This window comes from Scomber scombrus, chromosome 1 (assembly GCF_963691925.1).
Source record: "Scomber scombrus chromosome 1, fScoSco1.1, whole genome shotgun sequence".
Classification (NCBI taxonomy): domain Eukaryota; kingdom Metazoa; phylum Chordata; class Actinopteri; order Scombriformes; family Scombridae; genus Scomber; species Scomber scombrus.
Window position 1 is genome coordinate 29,063,867 of NC_084970.1, and position 18,771 is coordinate 29,082,637.

An 18,771-nucleotide genomic window follows, 5' to 3' on the forward strand; every position below is an offset into this window, starting at 1 on the left:
TGGGAATTGTAATGTTGGCTAGCACACCACTTTGGTCTGAAGCTGAAATATCTTAACAACCATTGGATGGATTGTGATGAATTTGGTCCAGAAATTTGTCCCTTAGTGACTTTTCCTCTGAATTTCTTTGAAAGCTATCAATACAACTGTTAAATAAATTACCATAAAGACAGTGATGTCAAAACAGTGTTTAACTTTGTTGATTCATTTTCCTCTAGCGCCACCCACAGGTCATAATTTCAGTTTGTTAAACATTTTGCTTTATGACCAAAGACTTGAAAAACTTCCACCAGCCTTTGTTATACTTTGTGTTTAGTGTTAATTAACAATTGTTGGCATACTAACACGCTAACGTAAGTTGGTGAGCAAGGCAAACATTATACGTTAAATATCAGCAAGTTAACATTATTTTGAGCATGCTGACATTAGTTTGAATTCAAAGCACTACTGTTTCTATCCTACAGAGCTGCTAGTATCTCTGTAGACTCTTAATAAATCTTAATGAAAACACCTGTAAGCTTCAGACTCATGAGAGGCAAGTCAGTGCCTGTTCTTTTGTGGTCCCAGGTTTTTAAAAATGAAATGACATGCCCTAAATATAACAAAGATAATCTCTCTAGGAAAAGTAAGATGGTTAGAAACAGAAGTACTTTGAGTATAAAAGCTGTCATAAAGGATTTTCTAGTAACAATTGTTTACAATAAATAGTCATGGAGGCCATAGGATTTTCTGATGTAATAAGTCAAAGGCAAATGGAACTGTTGCTTAACCCTAACCCATTGGAGGCATTTTGCTTCTATCCAAGGAGCTCAATTCAGTTTATTTAAGCCTCTTGGAAGAGGAAAGCAAAAGCCACACAGCAAATCCAGTAGCTTTAGACTCACTACTCCTGGATACACACAAACTCCACCAGCTCCTGCTGTTTGAATAACAATCATGCCATGTATTTTCCAAGTGCTCCAAGAATTGTGAAGGCGGTGTTAAGTCACGAGAGGTCCAGTGTTCTGACATGCGGGATCAAAGGGCCCTGCGACCTTTCCACTGCCGGGCAATGTCCTCCAGGCCACAAATCCAGCTGCCCTGTAACCTTCAGACATGTCTCAACTGGTACGCCTCCTCCTGGGGTCAGGTGAGTAACATAAAGCAAATGGCATTGTGAGTATTACTATGTGTATACTCTGGTTTCACCATCTAGTGAATCTGAATAGGATACAGGTTATGAAATGCATATCTGACAGCATACTAAAAGTTTCAAGTGTATTTGTCACTTTGCGATTCTTTGTTAGCCAATGTCATAGAAGGATGTTGGACTGGAGAAGTTTTACTCAATGCATGCCCGGTTGAATTTCATATAAAATGGTAGCGTTAATGATATTCCAGACCATACTGTACTGTACAATATGTTTTAATTGTTCTTTGTTGATTTCTTCCTCTATTTTGTTTCATCCTTTTAGTCCAGACTGAAATGAACTTGCAGAACCTTGAAACGGGGTAATCAGTTACTGTGAACACTTAATCATCATTTGATATGATGTTATTGTTGACTGGCTTGATGCATTGAAAAAGTTTCTGTTGAGGAGTGTTGCTATTTCCGAGCTCCAACAAGTATGACATTTCAGAACAATATGTGCTTTCAGCTGAATCACTGTGCAGCAATTACATAAAAGGACTTAATATGCACATATGATGAATTGTCTGTTTGACACAAGAGTCAAGTTTCTGCAAGTTGAACTGAAATTTGAAAAAGCCAGAGGTTGCCTGGAAAGTTCAGAAAATTCTTCCATTTTTAACTCCTGCAAAATATACTGTTATACTCCATGAAAGTCAAACAGTCTCAATATGTTATATACATTTTATCATATTTTCTCACATTTTATAGACAAAACGGTTCATCAAGAAAATTATTGGCAGATTAATCAATAATAATAATTGTTTGTCCCAAGCCAATATTGTAGCTACAGTCGATTGTTATCAAGAAGCTGTTAAATTATTTTTTGTGGAGTTTCAGTCAGACCATCATACCAGTTGCTAACACTGTCACACTGGTGCTAACAATAGCAGCATCAAAAACTTAAATTAGCTGAAATGAATATTTTTTCATAGATTAGTCCATCCATTTTCTGCTGCCTGTCCAGTTCCACATACAGTAGTGTTAATTAAATTAATTATATCATTAGGGATTATTGTTATACATTATAGTTTGCTTTTTTATTTTAGATAGTATGACGGGGAAACAGGTATTAAATTGCTCTCTGTGTGGTATTAAATTTGACTTGGTGAACTCTGCTGAAACCCTATTTGTTTCCTCTCAAATTCAAGCTTAGCAATCAGTCTGGTCAGGGCTCCATATTAAAACCTAAATACATTATTGCATATGTTTATCATTGTGTGTATGCTTGTTGTTCAGTGCTCTGAGGTGTGTGGGGGAGGTGAGCAGCAGCGTATAATCACCTGTCCAGAGGAGGATCGATGCGAGAGGGAGCTTCAGCCCAGCAACATTCAGTCGTGTAATAGCCAGCCTTGTGCTCAGTGGCTTACTGGATCATGGGGACAGGTATAATACACACACACACACACACACACACACACACACACACACACATGAAACAACTAAAAACAAAAAATAATGATCCAGCTTGACGTATGATTCATAGACCAGTTTTGCGAAGAACACAATTTCCCGTCATTGATTTAGACTTGAGTACAAAGGAGTGAAATTTTAGGGAGCTTAACTCTATAATTAATTCATACTGTCTATCCAACCATTCATTTTCTAAACCACTTGCTTTTACAGGGTCGCAAAATAATTCATACTGTGTTCTTTAATTCACTATGATTGAGGAAAATGGATAAGCCTGGTGATTTTCTTTATTTGTCTTATTGTCAACGAATCTCAATGAAACCAACAATGAATCAACCCTACTTACAAGTATTGTGTGTGTATCCAAAGCCTGATATATTGTATTCCTCTGTGCCGTACACCTCCGTTGTCGTCCAAAAAAAAAAACAGCAATGAGTCACTCCACTACACTGGGTGACATGCTCCTTCACCCAGACAACTACAGTTTCAGTAGTTCTTTTAGAAACTGCTCCAAAGATACAGCTGTCACATTAATGGCACAACAAGATAATGAAGTACTGTAAACAGAACAGTTCAGTGGCATCTGCTGTACAAGGAACCTCTCTCCTGAGACTGAAAATGTGATTGTTGTCATTAATCTTTTAGAATATGTCACACAGTGCAGCGGTGTGGCTCATTGATGTGTTTTTGATGGGTTTTGGACAACAACGGAGGTCTGTGGCAAAGAGGTTGTTGACTGTAAGGAAAACATAGAAAATCGCCTTATCTATTAATATAATGATATACTGTATTGTGTAATACTGTAGGTCACTTCATAGTGAGGCTGATGTTTTGTTTAAATTTGGACAAAGAAGGGATGATGAAAAGACTGGTAATTTGGGAGTAACAAAGGGAAAAGATAAATATGTATTGACTTTACGTAAAATAAAGAGATTGGGTGAAAGACTGTGGACAAAACTGTGACGTAGACCTGGATCTGCAGCAGAAAACAGATAGATAGACTCTGGGGAAATACATATGTCTCAGGAGTGTCCAGGCAATATACCCTTTCAATTGATTTACCCTACAACCTTTACCTTTTTGTGTCTAAATGTAGTATTGATTACTCTAATTGATTGGCAGTAGAAGAAAACCTACACATTCTGAAGTGTTTTTACCTCTGTCACATCAAGTTATTGGAGGCGGTTTATAAAAATGCACAGATGATTACATATTGCTTAACTGTGGGTAGCATTTTTTACTGCTAAAATCCATGACATCACTTATGATCAGTGTGGTAAATAAGAGATGCAGCTCACATTCATATAATAATCTCTTAATAACCTGACTCACACACTTGCCATTATGAATGCTTCTCCAAATTCAATTCCCGTATACCTCCACGTGACTCATGTCTATACTCAGGCATACAGACAGACCTTTTGATGCAGAGTCATTATAATCCTGGAACCATGTCAGCAGTGTCAAGCAACCCCCCAGAGTAAGAAAGTCTCTAATCTGCACACAGTCAAGTAAAAACGTGCCTGCAGCATCTTTTATATTATTATTTATTTATATACTGAGCACATGTGAACACAGGCATAATTTAGTGCTTATAATAACAGTTGCTGTCAAACTTTCCGTACTGCTTACAATCTGATGATAGCCAAAAATTCAATTATATCATGATAGATGAATAGAATTAAGAAATAAATCTGATTCTACTATCTAAAAATGAGAAGACTGGATGGGAATCATGACATAAAAGATCATAGCAGTATTATTGCATGTCTAGCATCATGGTAACATTAAAGTATGTTTAATTTAAAAAAAAAAAACTTTGTCAAATTCTCCCTGCAGTGCTCAGCCTCTTGTGGTGGCGGAGTGCAACGTCGACTCATCAAGTGTGTTAACACAAAGGCCGAGACAGAAGAAGAGGTGGATGCCACTGAGTGCAACCATGAGCCGCAGCCAGAAAACGTGCAGAAGTGTAACTTACAAGAATGTGAGAGCGCCCCCTCTGGTGAGTAAATTATGACGCGCCTCTCCAGACGGCACAAGTGAGTTGAGTGGGGGAATGTGGAGGGAGAGGTGAGAGCCTCAGTTTGCATTAATACTCATTCTTTGCTGTTTACAGATATATGGTTAGATAGTAATATATATTGGTTTAAAGGTATATAGTAAGATTACTCAGCTCAGTTCATTCTCCATTTATCTATAAATATTTAACTGATAAAATCAAGCAGTTACTGAGCATGAATCAGAATATCGTGTTAGCAGAGGACACCTGAGGATAGTGTGCCTTAAATTGAGGTTCAGTTTAAAACATTATGTTCAAAAGATGTTAACTTTTTTCCAGACTCATGTTGTGAAGCTGGAGAGATTTGTATTTTTTTCAGCAGCTGCTTTCACTGAACTATGAAATAGTAAATAATTGCTTTCCAACATGCACTGTCCAGACTGAAGAGAAGCAAACATTTTGTTTACTTACGCCACATACCAAAATCACCTTGAAGTTACACCTGTGAATCTAATGTGGTTGACTTATCACTGCTGTAACTATTAACTCACAAACCCTACACAGGATACATCTGTGTAGTAAATCGATAAATACAGAAATAAACAGATTAATTTAGTTTAGTCCCCCTCCATTTTAAAATGTTTTTCTTCTTGTTCCTAAGGTTGGATGTTTGAGCTTCACTGTGATGTCTGTTCAGAGTTTGACACTAAAAGGCTGTTTTTACATTCATTTGATAAAAGTGGAAAGTTTCTTTGTGCCATTGAATATCTGATTTTAAGGGGCGGGCCTATGAGTATAATGTGTCACATCACAACTAGTTTTGAAGCCAGTCCTGATCTAGTATTCAACTTACACAACTGTGAACCCGAAGCCTCCAGTGCACTGACATTGAAAATGGACTTTACAGTGAAGTAGGAGACATCTTGTGTCCAGCAGTTCAAATGAATGAATGGACTGGCCTTTTTGACTGTGCATTGATTTCATTAGCCTTTATTTTGTCTTGCATGCAGTAATTGTGCCGATCATTTATCTGATTGTTTATTATTATTATTATTATTACCAAACCCCCGGAAATCTTACATCCTCCTGTCAGATCAATCAATCCTACAGCTGCGTGTTATGAGTTTGATCGCGACACATGAAAAGAACATGGACCTTCATGTCAAGTGATTGCAGCTGGACTTTGATTATAGGGCATTTACACACTGTAATTTACACAAGAGAAATGTGACCTTAAAGCAATAAATTGAGGGTAAAATTTCCATTTCCGTTGATACTGGCTGTGTTCTGGGCTGCTTGTGGCGGAGCTGATTTGACAGTGACTGTGTATGCACGTCAATGGGAATATTGAGGGAAATGTCAAACTAGAGCAGTTACCGAGACCTTTAATATGAATTGCGGCTGTGATTCTTGAGAATGCCACCAAAAGGTATCCAAAATCAACACGGGGAACAAAATACACAGAAGTGTATAGATAAGGGATGTTCACATAGCAACCTCAATTTCTGAATGATTTAAACAAGTGAAGAGATAAAGATAAAAGGATTTAAAGAATGTATTATGTTTTTTAGATATTATAGGAGTGACTTGTGAAAACAAACTGTGGCTCAATATCAGCAGGATGCCTCTAATGTTTTGTACAATAATTATTTGTATACAGTATTTACAGTGTATACATTTATTTTAGGGCTAATCAAAATCAAACCGCTAGCTCTTTTGGCTGTATGAAGCACTATGCCTTTCCATAGTTGGTTGTCAATGGCAGCATTGATATCACTGGGAATCCACCAGCTCTTCCACTAATGATACCACACCAGAAGACCAGTGGAAAAACTGACTACAGTAGCCTCAAAGGTCCTCTTTGTTAACGAGGCACGCACAACAGTTTGAACCATAATGGTGGGGAAAAATTGGAGTAGATTAAGACATTTGCATTCAAAGCAGCTATTCACAGCATGAAGACTATAGGCTGCATATCTTCTTTTGCCTGTAAAATGTCATTCATGGCTTGACATTTTCATCTTTGGTTTTTGATTGTGTGAGACTCTGTCACACTGCAGCCCAAAGTAGTTTCTTTAACCTGCATCAGATCAAAGTTTATATCAGTCTTTGATGGCTATTTCTCTTTGAGGACGATGACTAGAAAGGGCTCATTTCTATACTGGAGCTGCATTTTTGCCCCAATAGGTACTAGTTATTTCAGGGCACAGGACATCTGCAGGGAGGAGTGGGTTTCTGCTGCTTTTAATCTTTGTTCAGGCTTGAAGCATAAAAGGTTCACTGTACAACATTAGAAGTTTTTCTCTGCAGATTGCGCAGCTTACTTTAATTAATAATCCACATTTTAAAAAATACATAACAAATAAAATCAGCAAGCTTTATATCTGTTCCTGTTGCAATACAACAAACAGAAATTGCACACAACAGGGCACAGGCCACAACAGTTCAACGGCATTTAATGTTTATATCAAATATGAAATCTTTGTGTTCCTCAGAGGGCAGCCTGTCAGAAACCAAAAGCCAGCTCCGCTGACATTTTGAAGGCATGGAGGTATAAAAGTGTTATCGTAAATACTTGAGGCGTGTGATAATGGCAGCAAACAGCTGGCCATGTTAGTGCTGTGCGTGACCCTCCGTCTCAGTTTATGTTTTTTTTAGGCGTCTATGCTTCTAAGCTGACAACATTGAAATAACAAGGAGATCAGGTGGTTGTGAATGTTGTTTTAGGTTTGGTTCCCCCTGTTGTCAACCGTGGGCAGTTTTCAGTTAATACCCAAAGACAGTAACTTGTGTTGTCAGCCCACAGAGTCTCTGGCTCTGCCTCACAGAAAATGGGAAATTCATGTCTTCAAATGTGAAATGTTTGAAATCACCTGTGCGTGGACATCGGATAAGATCATGTATGCTTTTTTTGTAGATATCTGGCACAAATCCATAGATTAAAAACAAGCAGACTGAATCCAAAAGGCTAAATTTCATAAAATGAAGATACCCTGCATGAGAATAAAATGATCACCCTGATTTTATGATGGTGTGAAAAATTCAACTTAAAATATAGTGTACAGAACTCCTCATGCACAGACAGTACAAACTACAAGAGTTTCATCATTTTACATCATATAAACTTCATTAGGAAAAATAAACTCCTGTAAACAACTAACTGAATAAACTTTATTTCCTTAGCAGAATAAACGTTGTCCTACAGCTGTGCCTCAACACCACTAAATGGGAAGGGTGAGTGTCAGGGGACATAGTGATATTTACAGTTGTACACAGTACACAGACAAGAACTCTAATCCTGTGTTTCATTCAGTCCATTAATGTTCAATAGTATTCAATATATAAATACAAAATGCCTCCTTTCTGAGGAGCTGGTTAATCAAATCACCCCATCTTGGACTGACTCACTCTATTTCAATGAATTTGAAGTAGCCGACCCATGGTTTTTCCCCTTGTAGTGCCTAGTAATCCATATTTTTTATTCCTAATGGCAACCTTACGCTCAGCAACTCTCAGTTTGAGATGACTCTTTGTGTGGCCTACATTAAACCACATGAGCTTTTCAAGATATAAATGACCTGTAATTCTTTTAAGTCATATTTCTTTCCTCCCTGGGGGTGATAACATGTCTTGGTATCAAATGTATTGGAACAGTGTGTGCACATTTTCCACATCTAATAATAATTTTCATACACTTGTTGAAAAAGCCAAATATTTTGAGCGTGGTTCTTATAAATAGACCTGACGACAATATCTCTGACATTTCTGCCTCTCTTGAAGCATAAACAAGGTCTAGAGGATGACAAATGATTCAGAAATTCAAGGATTTTCCAGTGTTTGTTTATAATCTGTTTGACTTGCATGAATGCCGTACAATAATCAGCCACAAACATTTTTCTATTTTCAATGTGTTTGTGTGGATCATTTAATACTTTCCCCCCTTTTATTCTATTAGCTTTTACCATAGCTTAATCTATAAGTTTCCGGTCATATCCCCTTTGTGTAAAACAATGAGAAATTTCTTTATCCTTAGTTTGATAATCTATTCATCTATTCTGCATCTATTCTTTACAACATATTCTTCTCAATCTCACAAATATACGTCTGTCTTCCCATAAACCCATGAACAAATTGGCATAATTAGGAGCGAATGATGCACCCATGCTCGTACCTTGACCTTGTAAGTAATACTTGATATCAAACATGAAGTAGTTAGATTTTAGTATAAGTGTAGTAAGTGATATAAGTATGGGAGCTTAGAGTTCAACTTTTCTATGTTCAAGGTACAGTAGAAGTCCATAGCTTCTAATCCACCATGATGTGAAATTTGGGATACAGACTCTCCACATCAAGAGACCAAAGAGGAGTTGTCAGGCATACAGATGTCCACCACCAATTTTAATGCATCTCTTGTGTTGGCCACATATGATGATAGTATCTTTACAATGTCTTTAAAGAAGTAGTCAACAAATTGGCTTAAAGGTTCAGACAACAAGCTATTGCTTGCTAAAATCGGTCTGCAGGGAAATGTTTTCCAAAATGTTAAGTATCTTTGGCAATAAGTGGAAAACAGGGGTGATGGGACGTTCTATTTTTAAAAATTCATATTGATCTTTAGTTATTCATTTGTTCTCCGATGCTTTGTTCAAAATTTCATCTCTCTCTCATGTATGTCTCCACAGGGGTTTGCAGCAACGCTCTATGAAAAGTGGTATTAACTGTCTTAACGTTTCAGTTACACAGTCCTTCGTGTTTTGTATTTCCAGAGTTTCTCCTTTATCAGCTAAATTTATAGCAATTTTTGGATTATTCTGCAATTCATTCAGAACTTTTCTTTCAAATACACCAATGTTATAGTAGATTGGGGGCACCAGGAGGTAGGTAAGAGGATTTTTTTCTTGAATTTGTTCAGAGAGTCTGTTATTCCCCCAGTTGCTGTATTTAATTTACTGTGGAAAAATGTTTTAAATGTAGCTGCCAAAAAAGAAAATGAATTTAAGAGCATATTATTCTGACTAACACCTACTTTGATGCAGAGCAGTAGAAAAAAAGTAGTAGTTTTTGGCCAGCTGCCTCACATGGGATCATATATTATACCATATATGGTATGTAGAGAAATATATCAAACGTTTTCTTTGCAAGGGAACACCAAAATAGAACGAGCCTGTCAAACAGCTACAAACAGCCTGACATTGATACCTGGTTGATTTAAAACAATTTTAAAAAAGAAAGAAAGAAAAAAGTGAAGTGAAGATCTGATTATACATTTGTGCATTAAACGTTATATTGTGTCTCTAAGGTTGATAATTATGTGTGCATCGTGATAATACTAACTTTTTGCTTTTGGTTTGATGGAATTAAGAATTAGAAATAAATCAATCTATAAACACTAAGGCTAGGACCTTAATTTGGATTAAATTGTATACATAAGTATGCATTTTCATGAATAGTTTTTAAGGAGTTTTTAATATGTTTCATTATATTCAAATATGTTGTTGTAGTTCTTTCTTTCTTTTTGTAGTTAAAGTTGTGTGCATTTTCCTCATTTGATATTTAAACTTTGTTCCCACTTAAGGCTTTGAAGGATATGAGTTCAAAGTAATTTGTGCTCATGTCTTTGAGAGTTGGCAAACATTTTGAAACAGATGTGTTTAGTAAAATATAAGGAAAGGGACCAATGAAGTGGGCTTTTTACTTTTGTGCATCTGCACCAACAGTTAGAGCACAACACCTCAAACCCAAAGTACAAGAAATGTCTGTCTCTTAATGTAATCCCAGACTGACTTGATGTTTATATCAGGTCTCTGTGGTGTTCATGTCATCTGTTGCAGGACACTTTTATCTTCATATCATTAAAAAAAGTCTCTTATGACTCTAGCTGTATATTTGGGGTCCTTGTCATTCTGCAGAATAACATTTGGACAGATCAGACCCCTCCCTGATGGTATTACATTATGGATAAAAATCTAAACATCTAAAGTGCCTAAACCTTTGCATGTGTGTATGTCTCTAAATTATGCAATTACAGCAACTAATTTAACTAAAATGTTGCCTAAGAAATTAATGTCTTGTATAATTTATAGTCAGCACAATTTACAGAGAAAGCAACAAGCAGTGGTGTTTTTAAAATTTGAAATATTACACAAGTAGATGTATTTTCAAACTTGCATTCAGCTACAGTGAATTCATCACCCTCTGCTGACACGCTAATTAATTACATTTACTTTGATGCAGAGTGACCCATATACTGGAGGGTCTGTGATACATTACAGCCTTAAATGAAGAATTACACCAGCTATATCTGACCTTGTGTTCTGTTTGCATTCTGATGAGTTCTGATTTTTCTTTTGATCTTATATCAGCACTCCTGCTGTTCACCCCACACCTGTAGGCAGATATTCATTCAAGGCCATTCTGATGCTGCACTTGAATAAAGAGCAATCAAGACTAATCAGTGACAGACCAGAAACGTGTCTTAAGGTTTACTTGAGACATAAAACATGATGGAAATGTGAAGTAATGGAGCAGAGGGTAACTGTATTATTTGTATATGAAATATACACATGTATAACTTTTCACTGCTGAGCTGTTTTTCTTAACAGCTAATCTAATTTTGGTGGACAGTGGTCAGGGAGAAAGGTTGATCAGATGTGACTTGGGCAACTGGCCAATTTTTGACATTTAATAAAAGTCTGGTCATGTACCAATATACTATGTCCCACAATGATATAATGACCAACATGATACACCAGTCGAATTGATGGCCAAGAATAAAACTGGTCTGTGCCGTGCATTCATACTTTTGTCAGATCCTGTAAGGCAAAAGCTGCTTCATGTAGCCTCCCATGAAACGTGGAGTGAACTGCAAGTAACTGTAATTCTTATTGAGAGTGTGAAACTCGTGCATGCTTGTGTAAGACCACGTGCAGCTTTATGAACCCCTCAACAGGTTTCCATTGTTGATTCCCGTCTAATATCTCTGGGCTGGTCTCTTTAAGGTTGGCGTTCTGAGCAGTAAGAGGATGAGACTGGCAGCAGACAAAGATGAAGTTGATTTGAGTTCATGCTTCACATGGACTGTGCATGTGTAGTCTTTTTTTTTTCTTTTTTTTAAATCAGGAAAAAAATGGCTTTCATCAGTGTTCACTCTGTTGCTGGTCCAGTTATAACCACAACATAACTGAGTCACTGAGCCCCCTGACCCTAAGCTCTGACCCCTGAAGAAATGTATGTATTTATTTCTTTATTTTGGTGTGCTGCATGCCTCTGACTGTAGTAAATGAGCATGCTTCAGTGTTTGTTTGATGCAACTCGGTCTTGGTCTCTAATATCGCCTACACGTTGTAGCTCTAAAGTTCAGTTAGGTTTCATTTTTTGAAACTGGTCAGCAATATATCTGACTAAATAAAGGCTTTTAATATTCTCTCCTTGCTCTTCCTAAAAGAGTGAAGAACATTTTCCTTTCTGTGGCCACTAGCCAAATTTCATTTTTGGCAGTTTTGGTGAATACTGTATGTCAGAGCCTACCACCTTCTGTCTGAAGCAGCTTAAATAAACCAGCAGGAAATTCATAGCCAAAGACCCTGGAAACAAATCATACAGTACCTCTTTGATTGGCATTAACTGCCTTGCATTATCTGCAGTGTGTCTTTCTCAAAGGACATCTTAAGTACTGTAAAACATCCTGCTCAGTTACATTGTGCATGCTGTATGTCTTGCCCTCAGAAACATTGTTTGTTTTTTTCTTACAACTTTAATCCTGATGTCAGCTAAATGCATTCATCACAAAGTGCCTGCAACATGTAATTGTGGTCATCTATTACAACATTTATATTTATGACTGACATTTATATGTTTACCATTTTTTCACATACAGTATATGTTACATCAAGATTTAGTCATAATGAAGCCCTGCTTGTACTGTATGGTGAAAAGAACATTTCCAAATAAGCTAAGTTTCCAAATAAAATAAACTTTGGAGTGTCACACACAAGAGTTCCCCTTTCCAGGGCTTGTCAGTGCTTCATTAGATTGTGCCTGTATAGACAGATAAAAGAGTCCACAGTCAGACTCAAACTGGGGATGTTGCGGTTTATGATCAGCGTCTTAACCTGGCTGTGGCTCAGGAGGTAAAGCGGATTGTCTACTAATGTCAGGGTTGGTGGTTCAATCCAAGGTTCCTCCTGTCCACATGTCCTGATAATCAGGCCAGCACCTTGCATGGTCTCCATCAGCGTGCGTTTGTGAATTGGTGAATGATTGGAAAAAACAAAACGAAACTGTAATGGTTTGGATAAAAATACTATATGAATGTAGCCATTAACTTCCAAGTCACGGATGTGCCTCAACACATGGAATAAAGCAAATCAATTAGATTCATTAAATGTAGTTATTAAAGTAATTAAATGATGTCAGTTTGGATTGGTTATAGTATTGTAAAGAATACTAAACATTTTATCTTCATATGTAAAATAAAGATGTGACTGGGTTTGGGAGAGGTCTCATTTTAGACTCACCTCTGCCTTATGCACATGACTGAGTCTGTCCTCTTAGTGTAATCTCAGCGTGCTGAATTATGCATACATATATGCTATTTAAACAATTTCCTTCCATGAAAGCAATACAGAAATGTAAATGCTGTAGCTCTAATGGAAATGTATTTCAGAGGTTCTGTCTGTCATCTTCAGGCTTACGTTGTTTTTTGGTTTTAAAAACACATTTTACAGGCCATTTGTTATGTTTTGCAACACTGTGACATATGTAAGCTATGATTTATGGTGACTGCAATCTTACATTGAAATTAGAATTCTGCATTCAGTGTACATATTGTCTGGGAAAGGCAAAAGGGAGAATGAAAGAAGGTCAAGTGGACGAATGACCTGCATTCAGTCTGAAGGTCTAGTATTCCCACAGCACAGAGGTACCGCTGGGACCTACTGAGCTACATCGTGTGGTCTTGGTTATGTTGGGAACATTTTGATGAAAAGGAATTACACCATCATTGTGCTAATGGTACTTTTTTATAAGATATATCCAAGGATTACTGAAAATCTAATTAAAATTGATAAATACATTGTTTGTACAATGACTGACTGACTCTAAAACATCAGCTGAGTGGAAAAATACAAATGCCAACATTTCTTATCAGTTAGATTTTTATTGGATGGTATTTAATCCTGGAAGCAAATCTTACTGTAAATGTTATTCATATAAAGGCAGTGTATACTTCAAAGTTTCCCTATATAAAGATTTGGTCTAAATAATCATTAGATTTGAAGATAGTAAGTCTCGTTCAGTGGTTTCAGCCTTCACAAATCGTGACATCATTGTGTGCAAAAATGATTAAGGACAGGTTCAAACATCAGGAAAGTGAGCATGTGGGTTCACCCTGCACTTCATCTGAAGACCTAATCATTGAAAACAGCTGTACTGTCAACCCACATGCAGCTCTGGAGGGACAGATACTTCACTGAAATGGTAAACCATTCATCCGTAAGCTCTTATCCAGGAGCATTCCCGTGAACTGGACTGAATATTACACCTCACAGAAACGGAAACAGCAGCAACATTTCCACCTCCTTCACTGGAAACGGGGGATTTTAGCCAGACACCGAAAGTAACTGAAATACGTGTTCTTACATTCATTGTTAAGTAGAAGTCCTCAAAGTTTGCAGGTCAGTGGAAATACGTGTGCAGTGTCAGTTCAATAAACATATTCCTCTATCTCCACAAGTGAAATGTCTACTTTCAGATTTGAGAGTTAGGCTTATACTATTGAAAGATTGTTGTTTTGTATGCAGTCCTGGTCATTTGGAGATTGTTTTCCAAGATTTTACTGCACTTGAAGAGCTACTCCAGACATATAAGACGTGCTACTTTCAATAATAATTTGAGTCTTTTGTGTCTGACTGTTTTTTTCCTCAAAAAGGGTTCAATACCGTATCATAAATTCTTAAAATCACATCTACTCCTTCTCACTCATTGAAAAACCCAGAATATACATTTTATTTCAGAATTTTAACTGCTGGACACATGATGTCTCCTATTTGATTGAAAAGTGAATTCTCAGTCTTTGTGCACTGGAGGCTTCAAGTTACCATATCACACGTGTGTAAGTTGTATATTGGGTTATGATGTCACAAATCATGCTTGAACGTACACATTTTAAACACATACTTAAGAGAAAATACTTAAGATATCAGAGCAACTTCAGAATATAGATTTGTATGAAATCAGCTCTATAGTATCAAACTCTGCATTTGCGTCATTCTGAACATTGAAACTTAAACACTGACCTCAAGGCCACAACATACATACTGTCAGTAATTCAACATCTCCTCACTCTGTTCATCATTCAGCTCATTTATTGTCCTGCATGTTCATTTACTTTGCTTTAATGAAGTGAAACAATTCAAAGCCATATCCGCTTAAGATTCTGATGCATAGGATTGGAGAGCGGCTGCCCAAGAACTGTTTTTCCCTCTATCACATCAACCAAGTATGATCATCTCATACAGTGAAAGAGAAGCGTACTGCGGAAGTCCCACGTCCCACTGTCCCCTTTCATTGTTTACTGTTTCTATATGGGGCATGCTGGAGTGAGGGGCTGAGGCAGGATGGGTGAGTGGGTCAAGGATAGCAAATGGGGGTGTATTGAAGAGGAGTAGCACACAGGAAATGCTATGTATTGAGTTGCAGCTGTGACCTTTGTACCCCTCTGATGTAATGGAGTCCATCGGATTTGGGTGACATTGGAAATGCAGCCTACTTTGTTTTGAGAATTGCTTTATACATGAGAAGCGGATTCAGCAGTGCAGGATGTATGGGCCATGTTGAATGGTGCAGCCTTGATAAGAGCACAGACTGAAGCAAGCAAACACTTTCCTTCAAAATGAAATATTCATTTGGAATTAATTAATTCTGATCATTTTGAGAATATTCAGACTTTCCTTTAAAGCCAGTATAAGATTACACTTCATTTTATTCCCCCAAAACTTGGTTTCATAACAAGATATTTCCATTAAATTGGCTGTCAATAATCATGATCTTCAGACGATGGATCCTATTGATTTTGATTAACTTCTTACGTTTCTTATATCACCTCCTATATTCTCAGGTCACATTATCAGTTTTGTACACAAGATATATCAAAAAATATTTGACTGATTTTGATTTAGGTGACAACTTGTGTTTTCTTTTAGCACTACCCACACGCTGACATTTGTGAAGATATAAATGGATGCTTCTCAAGGTCAAGGTAAACTTTATTATCCCATTAGGGAAACTTACACATTTCAAATAAAACACAGAAGTACACACACACACACACACACACACAAAGTATACAAAATAATAAAAGGTATGACAGTTTGTACTGGCCTTGGAGAGTACTACTTCAAATGTTAAAAAAACAAAAAAAGTGTTACTGTTGTGGCACCAGGGGGAGCTGTGTGAAATCTGACAAACTGTCTCATGGATGTTACTTTACGCATTGTTGGTCTGAGCTAAAAACCACAAGTTTGAAAATGAGCAAAATCTGGGGTAATGGAGTGAGAAAGAAGTGAGGTTAACGGACCTCTGTAGACCGCTCCTCATTTCTGCTTGAGTCTAGTGGTTTGAGGCTACATTACATACAAGCATAAAACAACTAGTATAGTTGAGTGAAACAAGTGGAATTGCTTTAAGGTGAATGTTGGGGCCAGGTTTTGAATTAATGGGAAATCTCAGGTTGTTGTTTTCTCTGGCTTTGAGCAAAAATATTAATCTGTGTAACAATCTTTTAGTGCCAGGGCGTACTGTTTGTGCCTGGAAATAGAAACCAAGTTAGATTTGTGATTGTTCGCATCGCATTTGCAACATCAGCCTTTGCAGCTTGTGTGCAGAGCATGCCTCTCCAACGTTGAAACATTCCTGTCATGTCGACTGAGTGCTGAGGATCAGTTCATCAGCTGTTATCTGTACTTTCAAACACTACTATCAGACATGATAAACTTCTCCCAAATTGTTTTGTGTTATTTCTGCTGTATTGTAACGTTGACAGTTGAAAGGGCGATGGTGTAACAAATATTCTAAGCTGCCAAGAAGTGCCAGAGCCTCTTAGTTACTTAGATTTCTTCCCATGCTAAAAGATATACTATATTTTTCACCAAATGTGTGAACACAATTTTCAAGTTCCTTTAAAGGAGGTTAGGACTACTTAAGAATTGAGTATTAACATCAACATTAAAACCCAGAGTTAATTAACCTTAACATTTTTTTAAGTGTCATTAATTACCATTTCACATCAGATAAATCCTTTCTTTTTTAATATTCCTTATAAACAGTCAACAGTTTGCCATACTTCATATGCAGACTGTGATGACAATGGAGACTCTTAATATGTAAAGATTCAATTTCAGTCAAAGTATTTTCAGTTGATTGTTGCAGCTGTCAGAGAACTCTGGGAAAAAAAATGTTTCTCCCCTCAAATGAGTAGCTGTCACCGACATTGAAAAGTACACGGAATTGCAATTTTCACAACCTTTATGGCTGACCTGTAATACTTGTGCTTCTTTTAAAGCCGTCAGCAATTGCCTCCGCCTTTCAGATATTAAATTCCAACAGGAAAGTGTGGGTTTTTGTTTTCTCTTTTGTTACTCTGCGAGTTCATCTGGAGGGGAAATTAAGCGACAGGTGGTAAAACTGACTTGATACCTGAAGGACCTCTGATTTCTGCCCACCTAACTGCTCTTGAATGAGAAGACATAAAAAGTGACATACATCAACATCAGGCTGTGAAACAGTGCATGTCTGATGAAGTGAAGTGATTCAATAGCAGCCCACTCCCAAATTTGCAGTCTGGACTGGTTTTTCAATTTCATGCTTCTGTTGTAACTGCTCTGACCTAAAAAAAAAAACAGGCGCCAAAGAGGCAAAAATCTTTGGATGATGGATACAAGTCTGTGTTCACAAATGTACAAGTACCATTTTTTTTTTTTTTTTTTTTTTTTTTTTTTTAGAGGTGTGCCCTCCAGCACTTAATGTTTTGACGAGTTGTCTTTGTATGTGGTAAAGGTGACATAAAGCCTAAAAACTTTTTAGAGGTTTTAGATTTTAGAGCACCTTGAGGTATAAATATGATTTAAATCTGCTGTCACTCCATAATGGATTTGACAGGCCTTGTTACACATGGACTAATACTAGACAATAACAATAATTGAGTCTAAAACAAAAGAGGGAGAGGGGTATGAGATGCTACAAGTTCCACTTCATTGTGGTTATATGGTATTCGCCCCAAATGTATGCATTCACTTGAATGACGTCATTAGTGCTGAAGGTTGTGTTTGATATATTCTGTTAATTTTAATTACCCATTTTAGCAGCAAAACTGTAGCGGGGAAATGAAAGTTTGTACAGACATTAATCGTCCCCGTAGGATGAATCCTAATAACTTTGTTGATCCCTTTTCCCCTTTTCCTCCAGTGTCCGGCATGTGGTTTTGAATGAAATATCTCAACCACTGTTGGATGGACTGCGTCAAATTAAGTACACACATTTGGGATATAATTAGATAACTAGGGTGGTACACTGACTTTTTATTTAGTACCACCATCATAGCGTTGTTTTAAGCTAAACCAGGCAGCTGTTTTCAATGACAAAACACTAAAAACTGACAGTACACTACCTGTCTTGCATGGATCAGCAAACAAAAGAAACTCACTACTGTAGCCAGTGAACATATGTGTGCATTTAGCTGTGAAAGAGCCATTTATTCACCTCAGGTGCTGGTAGTGTCAAATACGGAGCTAATAGGAGAGCGTGTATAAGACAAACACAACTCCAAATTAATGCTAATGTTGCTCCATGACAGCTGGATGTGTAAACAGATATAAATATAAGGTGATACTGCGTCAATGATGTGTTTACAACTTGTTTCCAATGCCCCCAAGTGGCCAAAAAAACATTTATTGTCAGTTTAAAGAACTACTAACATACATTTTCTATTATGGATATTTGTTTAGATTGTAAAGGTTTAAATTGCTTTTACATAGCCGGATATAGTCCCGCTTATGAATTTATTATGGCCTACAGTAATTCCATAAGTAACAGCAATTTGTTTCAGCAATGTATTACATACATTTACATCTTATTTTCTTGGAAGCATCTATACATTTTCACAGCAATGAATAACAGAATACACATATTCTCAGGA

At 37.0% G+C, this 18,771-nt stretch overlaps 1 protein-coding gene across 1 annotated transcript in view; it reads left to right on the top strand.

Moving 5' to 3' along the window:
- The window catches only part of LOC133978106 (A disintegrin and metalloproteinase with thrombospondin motifs 7), an 82,653-nt gene that overhangs the window by 62,822 nt on the left and 1,060 nt on the right, over positions 1-18,771 (top strand). Inside the window, exons 21-23 of the mRNA XM_062416460.1 lie at positions 956-1,129; positions 2,408-2,554; positions 4,421-4,583. Coding sequence (XP_062272444.1) covers positions 956-1,129; positions 2,408-2,554; positions 4,421-4,583 — 484 coding nt within the window. The remainder of the gene's footprint in view (positions 1-955; positions 1,130-2,407; positions 2,555-4,420; positions 4,584-18,771) is intronic.